Source organism: Hippocampus guttulatus, chromosome 4 (genome assembly GCF_054856545.1).
Source record: "Hippocampus guttulatus isolate MCC_2025c chromosome 4, RoL_Hgut_1.0, whole genome shotgun sequence".
NCBI lineage: Eukaryota > Metazoa > Chordata > Actinopteri > Syngnathiformes > Syngnathidae > Hippocampus > Hippocampus guttulatus.
Window position 1 is genome coordinate 9,064,742 of NC_141264.1, and position 18,446 is coordinate 9,083,187.

Sequence of the window (18,446 nt, forward strand, 5' to 3'; positions counted from 1 at the left end):
GACATGCCTGGAACACCTTACCAGGGAGGCGTTCAGGAGGCATCCTACCTAATCAGATGCCCGAGCCACCTCATCTGGCTCCTCTCGATGTGGAGGAGAAGCGGCTCGACTCTGAGCCCCGCCCGGATGACCGAGCTTCTCACCTTATCTCTAAGGGAGAGCCCGGACACCCTGCGGAGAAAACTCATTTCGGCCGCTTGTATCCGGGAATGAATATAGACCTCACCAGTGTTATTCATTTCTTGCATAGTATACAAGTCGATCATTCATCTGGGCAAACTTGTCAATAACCTGCCTGTCAGAGTCCAGAATGAATTCATTTTCAATGAACAACATTGCCAGTGCATTTAATTTCTGCTGCCACAGTCATGGGACTTCCCTATTGTGTTTATTGATGTCTTGATCAACTTCAGCATTGAAAAGTTTCTCTCAGACTAAGCTGTGGTCATTGGTTTTGTGATCATTATTTTGAGCAGTGACACAGTTGTGGATAAGGCATCCCATAGGTTGTGGAACTAAATTAACTGCAACAGAGACGGAGTGTTGGCAGCATGCAACTCGGAGTGTCTGTAGAGGGACTTTAGATCAGTTTCTATCTTAAATTCATTTCCAATTGACCCGATTTTCTTGGCTGCTTCAAATTCATCACAGGCAGCCCGGTAGTCCAGTGGTTAGCACGTCGACTTCACAGTGCAGAGGTACCGAGTTCAATTCCAGCTCCGGCCTCCCTGTGTGGAGTTTGCATGTTCTCCCCGGGCCTGCGTGGGTTTTCTCCGGGTACTCCGGTTTCCTCCCACATTCCAGAAACATGCACCGCAGGCTGATTGAACACTCTAAATTGTCCCTAGGTGTGAGTGTGGATGGTTGTTCGTCTCTGTGTGCCCTGCGATTGGCTGGCAATTGGTTCGGGGTGTCCCCCGCCTATTGCCCGAAGACAGCTGGGATAGGCACCTCCCACGACCCGAGTGAGGATAAAGCGGGTCTGAAAATGAATGAATGTAATTCATCACATGGAAATCATTTGCTGAACACAAGCTATGCTGCTATAAGGTGATCACTCTTGCGAAATCTCTCCTCCACTTGACCCACCACGGGTGTCACAAGCTATCTTCAAAACTGCTGCAATGTTTTGTTTTGTTTTTCTCTCCGTTTCTTCAGTGCTTCCTCTCTCTCTTGAGCAATGACATCCACTTTTTTTTCTCAGTCAGCTCACACTGTGTTTGAGGCTATCCATAGCATGGTTGACACTTTGTTTTTGCAGTGTGCTGTGCAGAATATCCATGTTGTGGCAAAAGCTGACAGAAAAAACTGCAAAAACTGTGAAAATGTCTCATCCTCCAGGTACATGGCATGAACATACGCTTCAAAAATCGTAAAGCTGTCCCATTCAGGTACTGTAATGATATTATCCAGGCACTCGTTGATATCTGCAAGGTTCTTCCAAAGAGCATTCACTATTCTGCTTTTGAAATTTCACAGAGTGGCTGCTGGCCTCAGGCTGCCCCGAGCAGATGTGTCAGAGAAAGTGGTGGTTCTTTCTTTCGTGAGAATTTTTTTTAGCAAAGGTGGACACATCAGCAAAGAATACTTTTAGATCCGTAATTCTTGTTGCACACGCCTGTTACAAAGTCCGATTTATCTGGTGTGCATAGCAAAGCAAGAATTCTGTGTTTGAGTACTTTACGTTTTGGAACACCATGGATGCGCCCACTCATGACTGCTGCAATGTTGTAAATTTGTGCAAATAATTTCTCTTCTGAATTCAACGGCTCGATAGCTACTTGTATTGCACGAGCAAGACCTGGTACTGTTTTGTCCATCAATTCAATGAATCTCCAGAACCTCTCTTTCACCACGTGGTTCATGAAATGCCGTACAATTACTACCTGCAATTTACATGAGACATATGTTGTTTCATCTGCTTGTACAGCCACAAAGGGAGCATCAGACATCTGCTTTACAAATTCTTCCTGATATATGTTAAAGATACACTACAGAAGTTTGTTTTGAATAGTTGCTGAAGTGTGATTCATAATGCCTTTTAGTCTGGAATTACCTTAACACATTGTCTCAGAAATGCTCTGGATAATGCCTGGATTCATTGAATCACACCCACGTAAAGCAATTTTACATTCACCACAGTTTTAGGCATATAATAATTCTTCCAAAGCACCGACCTGTTTTCCTCAGTTTGTCGATAGTGTCGTTCAGTGGCATGTTTATGAGTGGTCTTCAACAATGCAGCAATGTTAGTCGTGTCAAGTAAACCCAGTTTTAGGGGAATGTGAGCTACTGTTTTATCAGACGTTTTGAACGATGCTTCAAATCTTTTAATCCAACTGTTGACCATTTAATGTCTCTTCCAAACAGCAGGCAAGGAAAGCGAAGCAACGATTTTTCTGATCACATAAGCAGTTAGTCAGTTTTTTCTTTTGAACCATTCGGGGTGAAGGAGCGGATTTTCGCCAAGTGTACTCTATCAGTGAATCTACTTCATTCATATTGTTGGTTTGCTATAATAGTCTTTCTGCTCCATATGAAAACCAACTCTGTTGTATAACGGCAAGTTTATATACCGGTATATATTTGTAAACAGCACAGCCACCTTATGCTGTGTATTCTATTCTATTGCTAATTTATTATATTTCTTCTACAAATATCAAATATACTGTATTGCTAATGCTATATTTTATATTGCACTTTTATTGAACTGTGCAATGAAAGTTTTTTTTCTCCCCCCAATTTTGCTGCTGTAGACTGCAAATTTCCCCAATGTGGGACAAATAAAGGTTATCTTATATATATTTATATAAATATACTGTATATCCTCCTCATCTCACCCCTCGGGTGGTGTCCGTCCCTCATTCAGCTCGGGTCCTCTACCAGAGGCCAGGAAGCTTGAGGGTTCTGCGCAGTATCCTTGCTGTTCCCAGCACTGCACATTTCTGGACTGAGATGTCCGATGTTGTTCCCGGGATCTGTTGCAACCACTCATCTAGTTTGGGGGTCACTGCTCCGACCACCACAGGCACGACTGTCACCTTTACCTTCCAGGTTCTCTCCAGCTCCTCTCTGAGCCCTTGGTATTTCTCGAGTTTCTCATGTTCCTTCTTTCCATGTTTCCATCACTTGGGACCGCTACATCCACTACAACGGCTTTCCTCTGCCCTTTATCTATGATCACGATATCTGGTTGGTTCACCATTACCATCTTGTCAGTCTGGATCTGGAAGTCCCACAGGATCTTCGCTCTGTCATTCTGCACCACCTTCGGAGTTGTTTCCCATTTTGACCTTGGGATTTCTAGTCCATACTCCGCAAAGATGTTTCGGTAGACTATGCCAGCCACCTGGTTATGGCGTTCCATGTAGGCTTTCCCTGCCAGCATCTTACACCCTGCAGTTATGTGTTGGATATATATACACATACATATACTGTATATATGTATATATATATATATATATATATAAAATGATGGCGGCCCGGTGTCCAGTGGTTAGTGCTTCAAACTCACAGCGCAGAGGTGCAGGGTTCAATTCCAGCTCCGGCCTCCCTGTGTGGAGTTTGCATGTTGAATTGAATACAACTTTATTGTCAATATTTTTGTTTCTCCCCGCCTGCGTGGGTATTCTCTGGGCACTCCAGATTCCTACCACATTCCAAAAACATGCATGACAGGTTAATAGAACACTCTGAATTGTCCCTAGGTGTGAGTGCGAGAGCTTGTGATTGGCTGGCAACCGGTTCAGGGTGTCCCCCACCTACTGCCCGAAGACAGCTAGGATAGGCTCCAGCACCCCCCGCAACCCTTGTGAGGATAAGCGGATCGGAAAATGGATGGATGAATGGATGGATAGATGGCTCTATATATGTATGTATATATATATATATATATATATATATATATATATATATATATATATATATATATATACATACATATATAGAGCCATCTATCCATCCATTCATCCATCCATTTTATATATATATATATATACACACACACACATATATATATATATATATAGAGAGAGAGAGAGAGAGAGAGAGAGAGAGAGATGACAACAATATGATTGCATTTGTTGAGTAAATATTATTACTGTCACGCAAAAACGTTATGAACTCTATCTTCTAGCAATTGAAATTCATCACAGCAGCATGCCTTCTGGACAGAGCCCACAACATTTTAATGATTAATGATGAGGTTTAATCATTAGTCCTTTGATTGAATGATTTCTTCCTCTGCCAGTGCTACAACCCCCAACATCATAAATACACACAAATGTGTTGCAGAAAATACTTCCTTAACGGTGCTTCGTCTGTTGTTGGCTTTAGCTTTTCTTTCACTCACGCACCTGCAGCGGTGTGTTTTCAAGTTATTTTAAGATTTGACAAGTCGGATTGAAATGTGGTGAGCTCATTCAATGCGCTGGAGAAGATTAACTTGTCATTAAGTGCTACCGCATTGTAGTAGGTTCACATTAATAATTAATTAGCAGGTTTATTGTGCAAATCCAGAGCTCTAATAACACATGAAAGAATTCCACATTCAAAGCTCACGTAATATTTTTCACCCCATTTGTTGTATAGGTGAAGTGACTTTTAAAAAGGAACTGAGAGCACTTGATTTCTCAAGATGAAACATAAACAGTCAAGTCAAATATTATTTCAAGAGGTTATTTGAGCAACTGAATTTTCCCTCTGTGGAGCTGGATCCAAGTGAATGAGATTCAGCGAGTCTCTTGACGAGACTTTTCTCTTCTGAGTGAGCGATAGAAAAGAAATTGGGAGCTGAGTCAAAAGGGAAAATAAAAGTAGTAAAGTGTGCCAGGCCTGTGCATGTGTGTGTCTATGCAAATATCTCCCTGTGTGGAGCAAGCAAGAACAGCCAATTGGAGTGTATAAGGAAGTTAGAGGTATTAAATATCCATTGCAGTGGGAAGCACTTACGGTTAGCAATTCAAATTCTGTACTTATCTTTCTGTCAACCATTGTAGTAAAAGTAGTTGTAATCTGTGAGAATTTAAATGATCTTCATTCAACGCATGTGGAAGTGAGACCTCTTGCAGGCCTGGTTGGATCAATCTACTGCACAGGTAGGACAAAATTTTGACTGAAAATTATCCAAATCAAAACGGACTTGTCTCATTCATGTCAAAAATGTTTTATTATTTTATTGTACATGTCATTGTCTTGATGGGTGGTAAATGTAAAGGACACTGAAAAAATACTGTTCGCTCTCCAGATGCCAACCAAAATGAAGTCCAATATATTCAGATGACCGCACCTTGATTTATTTTTCTTTGTCTATATATCTACTGTAGCCACTGACATTGGCCAGACTTGTGTAGCAGCGTGTGTTCAGTTCCCATTCAGCGACACTGTGAATTTGAGTGCAAATGGTTGCCCTGCAGCTGACTGGTGACAGTGTCATCTCACTTTCGCCCAAATTTAGCTGGGATAGTTTCTCGCACCCATGGCCCAGCTCAGGAAAATCAGTATTGCAAATAGATGGATATATCTATGGGAATATATACTGTATATATATATGTAGTTATTTATATATAAAGAGAGAGAGAGAGTGTAGTATTGTTCAGTATAGCTCTCTGTACTGACAGAAATTGTAGCTACAGACAAGACATTAGTGCACTGTATTTACGAATGCAATATTCCGATCAGTGTCACATCCAGCAATTAGATCAATAAAGTATTAAAACAGCGTGTCAGGAACTAAATTTAGAAACCAAACAAAGTAACATTATCCTTGATTGCGGATTCTGAGACACGTGTTTGTCAATGTCAATGCGAGGCCGATGTCTACTCATACAATACATACAGGATGCTAAATGTCCCACTGGTAGGGAATTTTACAAACAGGTGTGGTTTCGGTGTACACTCATGCTCTTGTTTGTTTGGCTTGAAGGGTTGCCTTTTGGTAAAACTACAATCAGTGTGATCTGTGCAGGAACCAGATTTGCCAGATCTATCTGTTTATTTTCTTGAAGGCGTGACGCAGATCTTGAAGGGAGAAGGGAAGACAAAAGAATCCAACGCATTATAGTTCCCATTAGATTCTGTAATTGAATTATATCGTGGTCAAGCTGCATCCATATCAAACATTCTATTGTTGGTTAACTTTTGGAAAACTGAAATATATGCAAGAATGGCAGTTATTAAAAATAACAGAAATGTTATTTACTACCAGTTTGTTGCATTTAAAATAATAACTGTCTAGTTAACATCGTCAGTGAAGACTCGCACATTTTGCATGTGTAACCTGTGCCCAGTCATTAAATTTGAAGCAAATTGAGGTTGAATGAAACATTTCATTATTTCTCCTATATTTTGTTGTTCTACTTCTTCCTTTCATAACTTTGATGCTGTGAATTGGGAATTTCTCCATTGCGAGACGAATGAAGGTTTTCTTATCTTGTCATTTAACAAGTACTTTAGTGAAAAAGCAGTATAAATATAGGACTGCTGCTGCTGCATTAGTTGCAAGAAAGAAAAAAAAACATAAATCATCACTTTAAAAACTAATATTCACTGAATACAAACCAGCAGTTGTGTTGAACGATTTAAACTGTTCTTAGTTTTCATTTAAAACTACTGCAAACCTGCAATATTTTGCATATAAATCTAATTTGCAGTGGGTGTTCAAATACTTCTGAGTGTTTTATGTTGCTTTCTTACTTTTAGAGTCATAGTTTCACAGCCTAATTTGCTTTTGTTTTTAATTCTGAAAGTTGAAATAACACCATGTAGCAAACAGCCAAATGGGATACTGTGCTGTGATAAGGCAAATGGTTTGGCGCTCATTGCTGAACCAGCAATGACACTTCTCATATTCTCTTGTCTCCTGTACAAAAAAATATTTAAAGCATACTCAAAATTCAAGACGTTGTATTGCTGACATGCTTTGCTACCGTATACTGATTGATTTGACTTCTTCCGTTTTGAATGTCTCTTCTCCTACTGCATTCTGGCTATGTTGAACGTGTGTTGCAGCACTATGAGCCTAACTTCAAACGCCACTCCAGACAGTCAGCTCACCAGTCACCACTGGGCTTCGACCAACTTCTATGCTGACGGTGAGGCATATGACACACGCCATCCTGAGCATGGGATGTGATGTTGTTACGAAGGAATCAGAAATAAATAATCATACATTCATATTGTGTGCCTGTTCCCAGTTCCAATGGTGATGGCTGGCTACGCAAGTAGTCGCCTGTGGCCTCATGAGTCCCAGCCACAATTCTGGAGTAAATATCAAGTGTGGGAGTGGTTGCAACAGGTCATGGACATAAACCAGATTGATGCCTCCAACGTCCCCTTCCAAAACTTTGATATGGATGGTCACCAGCTCTGTAACCTGACCTACCAGGACTTTGTCCATGCGGCGGGAGACCTTGGGCCTTTTCTCTTCCACAGCATAACACAGCTCAAGTGGGCCGGTGCGTGTGGGTTTGATTAAAAATCTAGTGAATTTTACATTGAGTAATAATGTAATAAACCCCCACAGGCTTTTCATTTAAGCTTTAGCAGCATACTGTATAAGCATATGCCAATGTGAAAATGATTTACGTGATGATAAATTACAGGTAGGGGCAGCCCCAGCCTATGTGACGCCCAGGGCGAGATTTTATATAAGTACTTTTGTTTTTTTAACATTTCCTATAATTTATAAAATAATGCCACATCATTTCAAATATAAAATACAACATTTTCGTAACTTCATGATTGTTTCATTACTGTCAAACAAGTTATGCGAGTGACTCGCTGTTCATTGGACACACCAAATGGAGCGACAACTTGCCCTCTCTTTCTCCCATTTACATTCCTCATTTACCTGCCTCCTCTATTTTTTTCTTCCTTTTGATCTGGATGGTTTTGGTCATTTTGATTCTTTTACGAAGTGGTCAGTCAGTAAATTTGCCTCTCCTCCCACAGAGAGTGAGCAGTCTGATCATTTGTAGGAATTTCAATTGGGCATTACGTTCATTTTAATCGACGTTAGTTGTTCCGTGTTGAGGGTTGGTTGTCAAGTAATTGTAAATATGATCAACTTACCCACCTGAGATTCATTCATCCACTGGCGATTATAACTTGGATTTATTCAAATGATCTAGCATATTTTTCTCCTTTGACTTTAAAGTTCAGTAGTTTGACAGTTGATCAAGGAATGTCATTCCTTACATTCATCCCTGGCAATGAGGTGCACAAAGTGCATTGGGATTTGAATTAGATTTGAGATTTTGAGAAAAATCGCCAAAAATAACATGAGAAAATGTTATTTTAAATAAGCGTAAGTAATCACAATATTTTAATTCATAACAGCCTGAGACACTTTTCGACCCAAATAAAGGTATCACTGTTATTTGACCTTTTGTAGTTTAACAGTATATAATGAATGTACCGGTAGTTAAATGTCTTATTGCCCTTTTATATGAAATAGTTGTCCGAAGCTTTGATTATTTCAAAAGTTGCTCAATCCAGCTATACATTTTCTTAACTCCACGGAATCACTTTAGTTTCAGATATCATTTATTTAATCTGCAATCACCATGATAAAATCAGAAATATTAAACAGCTAACAGAGGCACTCAAGAAGGAGGTGACGCACAGTGCGTCAGATGCCGCTATTGCTGGACAGGAATGCTGATTTCAAAGTACTGTAATTAACCTTGCTCCTCTACCCTCTTTTCATTGTTTATATTAATTTCCATTGACTCTTCTTTCTTTTTTAGAGAGTTATTAGGAATAATGTATTTGAATATAATAATCGTGAAGGTGAGTTTTCACCTGACCGCCACCATCACCGCCCTCCACAGTCACCAAAGCCCTTCGCATCTGCCTAGCTACTCTAATGAGCGAGCCGGCCCTGATTACACCTGTTATGAGAGGCATTCCGAAATGCATGCCATGACGTAAATAGTCATACAACAGGTTTGAAGGCCATGCTGGGACATTATGCTCTGATGTTTCTCTTTTGGCAGTGAGGAAGCAGCTTAGTTTCATTTTGGACTACCGTATGACATTTTTTATAATAAAGTACAGAATATTCATGTAACCAACCCATAGTATACTGCAGCAGTATTAAGGCTAATTAGATGTCTCATATTGCTATTGAGAAAAAAAACAAATGCTGTCGTAGATGGTGGATGAATACCAATTTTGCTCAGTCATTTCATGTTTTCATATTTGTACGATCAGTCTCATATGCATACAAATAGCTGGGATCAATGTGTAAAATATCAAATATGTTTTCTGACATACTTAACAATGTACAAGGGGTGATTAATTTGTTTCACACTAATTAAAGCCTGGGCGGCCCGGTAGTCCAGTGGTTAGCACGTCGGCTTCACAGTGCAGAGGTACCGGGTTCGATTTCCAGCTCTGGCCTCCCTGTGTGGAGTTTGCATGTTCTCCCCGGGCCTGCGTGGGTTTTCTCCGGGTGCTCCGGTTTCCTCCCACATTCCAAAAACATGCGTAGCAGGCTGATTGAACACTCTAAATTGTCCCTAGGTGTGAGTGTGAGCGTGGATGGTTGTTCGTCTCTGTGTGCCCTGTGATTGGCTGGCAACTGATTCAGGGTGTCCCCCGCCTACTGCCCGAAGACAGCTGGGATAGGCTCCAGCACCCCCCGCGACCCTAGTGAGGATCAAGCGGTTCGGAAGATGAATGAATAATTAAAGCCTTTGCACAAATTTTCTTTTGACCCTCTCATTCGTATGCAGAATATCATATGGAAATCAGTCACCTGGAACTAAAGCCAGAATGTAAGAAATTAAATTTTGCCAAGTTGGAATTCATTATTTACGTCATGTAAAGTAAAAATTTAATTGTCCTATCATTGTTTCTTTGCAGTAGAAATTTCCTGTAACTTTTCGGAGGTCAGCTATCCTCAAACAGGTATAGTAAATGCATGAATTTGTTTTTTTTTAATTTGATTTAATTTAAAACACATTCTTATTAATTCAAATATTTACCAAAGCATATTTCAATCAATTACCTTATCCTATGTTGACCTAGATGGCTATGACTCATCGATTCAACCTCATGTCCCGGCTGTCTCACCTCCCCCTTCCTGCAGTCATGGTTAAGATTTTAAAATATTTCTGAAAATACTGTGTTGATATAGGATTTTTGCAATACATGTATATTCACACCTATAATAAAAGTGCATGAAAGAAAAATTCACCTCATCTCTCTTTCTCAGAAATGAAAATGTCCTACCATCGCCAACATCAGGTCAAAAAACACAGTAAGAAGAACACAAACTCACATTCATGTACAGACAAATGAATTGGGACAATTCTTAAACAGTTAATTCATCTTTGATTGGACCCCTTAGATCACATACGGTATGTCAAACTTAAGGCACATGGACCAAGACCAGCCTGACACACTATTTTATATGGCCCACCAGTCCTTAACACACCTATGTTGTCTTAAATGTCTATTGTCTAGACTTTTATTCGAATAGACCAGGGGTGTCAAACTCATTTCACACTGTGGGCCGCATACGGCCTCGGTAGATGTCAAGTGGGCCGGACCACTAAAATTACACCATACTCTGCTATAAATTACCAAAATACCATGTCTTTCCTTTGTTTTGGAATAGTGAAGCACAAGAACATTAGGAAAATATATTGAAATTGAATGAACATGTATCTTTTACAAAAGATTTCATGAAGCACCTTAGATTTCCTTCGACAAATGTGCAATTTACTTTTATCATTCACATATATGCATTGCAACTAAAATGAAACATAAATGAAAGGGAGACCAGTGGAACGGTGAGGTTACAGGGAGCAGAGGTGGCGAAGGTACAGGAATTGAAGTACCTAGGATCAACAGTGCAGAGCAGCGGAGACTGTGGAAGAGAAGTGAAGAATAGAGTGCAGGCAGGATGGAACAGCTGGAGAAAAGTGTCAGGAGTGATTTGTGATAGAAGAGTGTCAGCTAAGGTGAAGGGATAAGTGTACAGAACAGTTGTGAGCCCAGCCATGATGTATGGTCTAGAGACACTAGCAATAGGCAAAAGACAGGAGGCAGAGTTAGAGGTGGCTGAGTTAAAGATGCTGAAATTCTCCTTAGGAGTGACAAGGATGGACAGGATCAGAAATGAGGTCATCAGAGGGACACCTCAGACAGGAATGTTTGGAGAAAAAGTTAGAGAGGCCAGACTGAGATGGTTTGGACATGTACAGAGGAGGGACAGTGGATACATTGGTAGGAGAATGTTAGAGATGGAGCTACCAGGTAGGAGACAGAGAGGAAGGCCAAAGAGGAGATTCATGGATGCCGTGAGGTAAGACATGCAGGTAGTTGGAGTCAGAGTATAGGACGCAGAGAACAGGGAAAGATGGAAATTAATGACTCGCTGTGGACACCCCTGAAAAGGGACAAGCCGAAAGGAGAAGAAGAAGAAGATATGCATTGCAACTGATCCCATTGATTGTACAAAGGCACAAAACTTTCACAAGTAATTGGTATTGAAAATTGTTGTAATGCATTTTAAGATTAAACGAGATTTATGAAGAAAGGAATTTTTAAACCATTTACACATGTGCATATAAAATGTAAATTTAATCCCTGCTTACACTTTACAAACTAAAGAGAAAACAGTGGATAATCCATGAATAGCATTTTATTAAAAATATTCATTCAGTGTCTTTTATGCATTTGGTCACTTTTAAATTATCCTGCGGGCCTGATCGAACCTCCTCAGGAGCCGGTTCCGGCCCGCGGGCCGTATGTTTGACACCCCTGGTGTAGACTCAATAATATGCACCACCATTTTAGTCATTGTCCAAATTGCAAACCATGTGGAGTATTTTTATGTCTATAAGTAGGCTACGATTGTCTTCAAATATCTGCCGCTGTTTTCCCTTTGCTTCTGATCTGACTTCAAAACCATTTACTGGTAAAGGTTACTAAATCAATGCAGGGCTCTTTGTGTAACGACGTACATGAACACATGTATGTTTATTTCCAGGGTTTGACAGTTTATCCGGGTTGGGAATGAGATTCTGCCCCAAATAGATGAGTTCAATTATTTTAGGGTTTGGGGTAGAAGAAAGCAAGTGACAAAAACAAGGAGATTGTTTCATTCTCTGCAGTGACTGAGACTCTATAGCTGTCCGTGGTTGTGAAGAGGGAGCTAAGATGAAAGGAGAAGCCCTCAACACACTGGATGATCTACTATTCCAACCCTCATTAAAAGTCACCAACTGCGGGTCGTGACCAAAACAACAATATCACGGATGCTAGTGTCCAAAATGAGTTTCCTCTACAGGGTGTCCAGGTTCTCCCTGAGAGATTGAGTGAGAACCCCATGGAGCCAGATAAGGTGGCTGCAGCAACTAGTTAATATGCTCCTGAACGTCTCCCTGGTGAGGTGTGGGGAGTAGGAAGTCTTGGCTTCCTTGCTTAGGCTGACACAAACCGACCGAGGATAAGCGGAAGAAATTTGATGGATGGTTTCAGATTTACAGCCAGCCCTTTGCGAGCCTCTTTAACTCTAATGTCAAATGCTTTGTGTTGGATACCCTTTGACTCTTTAATTAACCCTCATTGTTTTATTTTAAGTCTTCTTCCATTTCAGTTCATTTTCTTTGGTTTGATAGTCCAATGTCCCAATACATTTGTCTGTTTAGTTGTTTGATTTTGTTGTTTATTTTGACCTTTTTCAAACTTAATTCATGCAAATTCACCTGTACTATTCAATCTTGATTTTTCCAAAACAGATCCAAGAGGGTCCCATTTGTGGGAATTTATCAGAGACATTTTACTGCATCCCGAACGCAATCCAGGGCTGATCAAATGGGAGGATCGGACAGAAGGGGTATTTCGCTTTCTTAAATCAGAGGAAGTGGCACAGTTGTGGGGCAAGAAGAAAAACAACAGCAGCATGACCTATGAGAAGTTGAGTCGGGCAATGAGGTACAACCACACAGCCTACACGCACTCGCCAAGAATAACTTATAGTGTATAGATTTTCGTAAGTTGTCAATACTTGGCTGACTAAATTATTTTAGCTACAGTAAAATCAATTCATGTGCCTGGCTAATTACAAACACGCAAAACACATCTAAGACTGCTCAACATTACTTTCCTTAAATCAGAAGAGAACTCCAAAAATATCTTCCTATTTCATCATCAATAATTCATTTCTTTAGTTGAGGAGTAATTTTATTTTCCCTGGTAATAGGCTTGATTTTAGCAATACAGTTATAGATTTATATTCAAATGATCTGAACTAGTGGCCTTAATGTACTAAATCACAAAGAGGTAAAAACTGCCTGTAGTTCTCCCGTGCATTTTGTGTATGCCACATCACACCTGTCTCATGCTTTTATGAACAAAACTAACAAAACAAAAATTCCTTCCGATCCATAACAGAATGGAGCCTCTGTTCATGAACAACCCATTTCAAAAAAACTGTTGTGATATTGCAACGTTTAAACAGTCTCCGTATCCACGCAGGATGGTCCATATTTTCTCCTACAGATAAATATCTTTTAGTTTTCCTTGCTCCAAATTAACCTAATATTTTTTAAGTAGAAGGTTGCATTGATGATTTCCTCATCTTAGACAATTCATTGAAAGAAAGTTAACAACAATGGTGGGTACACCACAACAGCCAATCGCAGGGCATGCATAGACATTCATGCTTACAATCACACCGAGGGACAATTTAGAGTGTTCCATCAACCTACCATGCATGGTTTTGAAATGCGGGAAGAAACCCACAGAAAACCCACAGAGGCACTGAGAGAACATGCAAACTCCACACATGAAGGCTGATGCCCGGAATCAAACCCTCCACCTCTGCACGGTGAGGTGGGCGTGCTAATCTGTTGACCACAAAGCCGCCCATGTTATTTATTTGCAGAAAATAAAATACAAATAAGAGTCCCAACCTGATCAGAATATAAACAAGTGACTAATATGTTTGAGTATTTAAGTAATTCTTTAAAAAAAAAAAAAAAAATTATATATACTGTATATATATATATTTTAGAGAAGTATCAATCTGGGTTTCGGACGAACCACAGAAGAGAGACAACCCATTGAAATATTTTAAGTGACATTAATTTACCCAGGTTTTAATTGTCCTGGAAGCAAGACAGAGAAACTGTTAGCAAAACTAAACTCTCATAATCTGAAAAAAAACCATGGGCGTCACTTTTGACTTGCATCTTAATTGTATTCCGCACACCAAGAATATAAATTTAGGATTTTACCAATTTGAGAACACAGCTCGACTCTGCCGCGCCTATGTATGCTATTATTTCCTGTCACTGAGGTTACTGCGCTGCCCTTATCATGTTATCAGGTTACATGTTGCATGGAAGGGTTAATTCTCAAATCCTCTTGCTGAATCACTAATTTGTACATCTTTTTTTTTGTTGTCACAGATATTACTACAAAAGGGAAATCTTGGAACGAGTAGATGGGCGCAGACTGGTGTACAAATTTGGTAGGAACGCCAGAGGATGGAAGGAGTCTGAGAAATAATTAATTTTTTTGATAGACTTGAATGCTGCAAGATTTTGATAAATTTGCTGGGTCTTGATGAGATCAAGCCACATTTCTGACTTTGTACTTTTGCTGAACACATGAGAAAATTTTAATATTTTGCAAATAACACATTGTGTTGCATGATTGTGAACCAGATAGACCCAAATGAAGACATGTTCATCCATGTCGGATGAGTAATATTGTGAATGAGGCCACTTGTGCAAAGGATGAAGGACTACTGTGTAAAACAAACAAACAAAAAGGTAAAATATGTAGCCAAATATAAACATGCTCTAATTTAACTTCTTATTTGGCATGCTGCATTTCTTGCTGTGCGGGTGTATGCATGTATTATTATGATTATTTTGTTAATGTTTGATACAAATAAAGCTGGTCATTCCTTTGTATCTTTGTGAAAGCAGTGTCTTACAATATAACTTGAAATATTGTGGATGAATCTTCACCCATGACACTCACCGTAACTGAATGACTGAACCTTTTTGAGCTCACCTAGAGGTCCATGGTTCCATTGTGATTGCCGGATTGCAGGCCATCTCCATCACGGTGCTGCACACAGTGGCAGCCAGCAAGATAATAGTAAAATGAACAGATGCTCCTTGTGCTACTATTCTCACATGCAAATGCGGTGTCCAATCTCGACTCCGATTTATCTCTGTCTTACATAACCCATCATTTGAATAGTGGGCTTTTGATTGGCACCTCATTTTATTAACTGACTGTTTCAAATCTATCCCACAGCGGTGTTGCACCTGTGATGTTTGCCACGTGGTCCTCATTGTCATCTGTGGTCATTAAAATGGTGTGGATACCCACAGGAGTCCATCTATCCATTTTCCATTAGCCTTTTGCATATCTTCATGAGGGCCGTGGCTAACACATGTGTGACTCACTAAAAATAACTAATTTATATAAACTAAACTAATTGACGGACTAAACATTTTGTTTGTACTGAACCAAGTCATTTACCCCAACTGACTTGGGATGAATGGCAGGGACCTGGTCGACAGTCATTTACGGGACTGCGAAACATTTTGTTGTAAAAATGGAATAGATGTATCTCAAATATATATACCGGTATATGCAGTATATATATATATTTTTTTTTTTTGATTACGGAATGACAGTCTGTTAACATGCCTGTTTCCTGACTGGGCTGGGATGACAATTACATAATTGATACAGTAAAAGAATCAAAAACATGCAACCATTTCTCATTTCATGCATCACTTTATGCACTCTTGTTTTGTTTTTCTACACTGACTGAACACTATGATGATGTCACTTGTGATAAAAGGAGTTCTACTTTTTTCAGTTTACACATGCAAAATGACAGCTGTTATTACAAGTGAGATTAATTTAAATATCTTGGTGTCACCCTTGACTCAAATTTAACTTTAAAATACATGTTATAAATGTATGTAAAACTATAAATTTCAATTTGAATAATTGTAGACAAATAAGATAGTTAACACACAGACAGACAGAGTTGAGAATTTTAAAATAAAATGAAATTTCTTCATTGTAAGTCCCCCCAACATAGCCACCTCGTCACTGGCAAGCTTAAGTACACTAAATCCAATAGAATTACTCTCCAAAAAACCTGTGAAGGTATTGGACTGGAAATTCATTTCCATCCATCACTGCCCTATTTTCCAGAAGGATAATATTTTAAATTTTGATCATTTTCAAAAGTTTAATTTGGCTTGTTCTATGTATAAGATTCTGCATGGACTGGCTCCACCGCCTTTTAAGTGAGTGCATGATACTAATTTCCGGCATCAGTGGGAGAGTAACCAAATTTGAGGTGACTGTGCTGTACCACAGAGAGAAACCCCCTTGAGTAGTCAGGTTTTATCGGTCAAAGGTACAGAGGTTTGGAATTAGAGTACAACTCCACTGAGAGCCTAGACCACATTAATCACCTTTAAAACCAATCTGAAAGAATGGCTGAAAAGAAACCAGATCTGTCGGCAGTAATTTTAAATTCAAGTTTCTATGTGTTCCTCTCACTATTTTTGTGACTTGTTGGTGTCTCTCTCTCTCTCGCTCTCTCTCTCACTCTATTTAACAGATTCCGACATTTAACATTTCCATAAATTGTGTCTTGTCAACATGGCGGTCCTCCCGATGATAAATAACAAAAATCCTGTGGAATAGATCATCTTCAAAAACTCCCCTCCACACACAAATCACTATTTACCACACTGCCGGCTCAAATACCCATCAGCAAATAATTAAAAACTGACCTAATTCATCCCATTAGAATCATTCCAAAAAATTGTGAAGGACACTAGACATGATCACTGCACTGAATGAAACTTGTATTCACTGTGTGATATCATATAAGTAATGTATTTTATAGATATGAACTGTACTGTAACTATCATATTGTACAGTTTGTACATATTGTCCAGTTTGCTTAAGCATTTGTATTTCCTGTTATTTTGCTTTGTTTTACTCTGCATTCTGCAGTCACGTCGGCGTTACTAATGTGACTCCGTCCTCAATTACCTGACCTAGATCGATAAAGGTTGAATAAAAATAAAAATAGGACCACTGATGGTGTAGTGGTACACTCGCCGGACTTGGGAGCGGGCAGCATGGGATCAGCTCCCACTCGGTGTGACGGTGTGGATGTGGATGTGATTGGTTGTTTGTGCCTGGCAACCAGTTCAGGGTGTACCCCGCCGACTGCTCGAAGACAGCTGGGATGGGCTCCAGGACGATTGTGACCCGAGTGAGGACAAGTGGATTCGAAAATGGATGAATGGATGACATTTTTCACTTTACGCCATATATTTGAAACAGATATCTGTATTTTCTGCTCCTTACTCCGTCAAAATAGTATGGTAACCTTTTTCAACCTTCGCCAATGACAACACAAGAAAAAAAGATTTATAGAAAAAGGTCAAGTGAACCACGGTTGAGATCTTGATTGACTGAGATCTCGAGGTCTGATCAGGCACACATAAGACAACAAAACAGAGAGATAAACCTGAATGACAATAGCAACATATTGGGGATTAAGATATTACTCGACTATACTCCAATCTAATAGAGTAGTTTGCAGTCGGTCAATATTTTGCATTTTATGCAAATATTATATCGCTGATTGACTGTAATGTCATAATTTGCACTGTCTATCAATGATGACATTGATTGGATCTGCCAAATAAGACATCACAACAAACACAACCTTGTACACACCAGAATCGTTTTGTGCTGTCATAGTGTATATGTGAATCCAAAAGCATATCGTTGACCTCATCGTTTAGAGTCTGTACAAACGTTTTTTTTTTAGAGTTTCTTTTTACAAACGTATCTATACTTCTATTTTGGTCCTAGGTGAGAGTACTTTTGCCACCTCGCTCTCCCATCAGCAGTCGGGATTAAATAAGCAAAACATTGACTCTAAAATGATGACAGGTGTAGGCCTTTTGTGGTTAGGGATGCACTAACTGGCAGAGGAGTGCTGGAAAGATCTGTGTAGAAAGGGACTGGCAGAGCTGCGTCAGGCAGAAATTACCAGCAGGAAGACCGCCAAACCTGTATTTCAAGTATGGACAGTGCATCAAACCACAAAAGAGTTTTGGGTAATGACTGCAGTCATTTGAGCTCTGCTGCTCTTGTTGCCAAATCTCTGACTGAGGTCCACCGCTAAGCACTAAACTGGCAAAACCAGATTGTAGGTTAGGATAATAACACACAAATGGTGACATGTTAATTGGTCATGATTAGTGTACTGTATTTTCCGCACTGTCAGGCGCACCTAAAAGCATTAAACTTTCTGAAAAGCCAACAGGGCTCTTTATAATCCGATGCACCTTATATATAGTGTTATGGTCTCTTTATATTCCCCAGGTAGTTGTTTCCGGGTTAGTGTTCCGATGCCGTCG

The 18,446-nt window shown here is 39.7% G+C and overlaps 1 protein-coding gene across 4 annotated transcripts; it reads left to right on the forward strand.

Moving 5' to 3' along the window:
• The first annotated feature begins 4,911 nt into the window (after positions 1-4,911).
• Positions 4,912-14,934, forward strand: ehf (ets homologous factor). Of its 4 annotated transcripts, XM_086109545.1 has the most exons (9): positions 4,912-5,096; positions 7,009-7,091; positions 7,194-7,454; positions 9,738-9,779; positions 9,868-9,912; positions 10,033-10,098; positions 10,220-10,264; positions 12,753-12,948; positions 14,427-14,934. In XM_086109545.1, the coding sequence occupies exons 2-9, from the start codon at positions 7,013-7,015 to the stop codon at positions 14,524-14,526; spliced, it is 834 nt and encodes a 277-aa protein (XP_085965671.1). In that variant the 5' UTR covers positions 4,912-5,096; positions 7,009-7,012; the 3' UTR covers positions 14,527-14,934. The 4 variants fall into 4 exon arrangements, with proteins under 4 accessions (XP_085965671.1, XP_085965670.1, XP_085965672.1 ...); XM_086109544.1 differs by lacking the exon at positions 4,912-5,096 and having other exon boundaries at positions 6,989-7,091; XM_086109546.1 differs by lacking the exons at positions 4,912-5,096; positions 9,738-9,779 and having other exon boundaries at positions 6,989-7,091.
• The last annotated feature ends 3,512 nt before the right edge of the window (positions 14,935-18,446 follow it).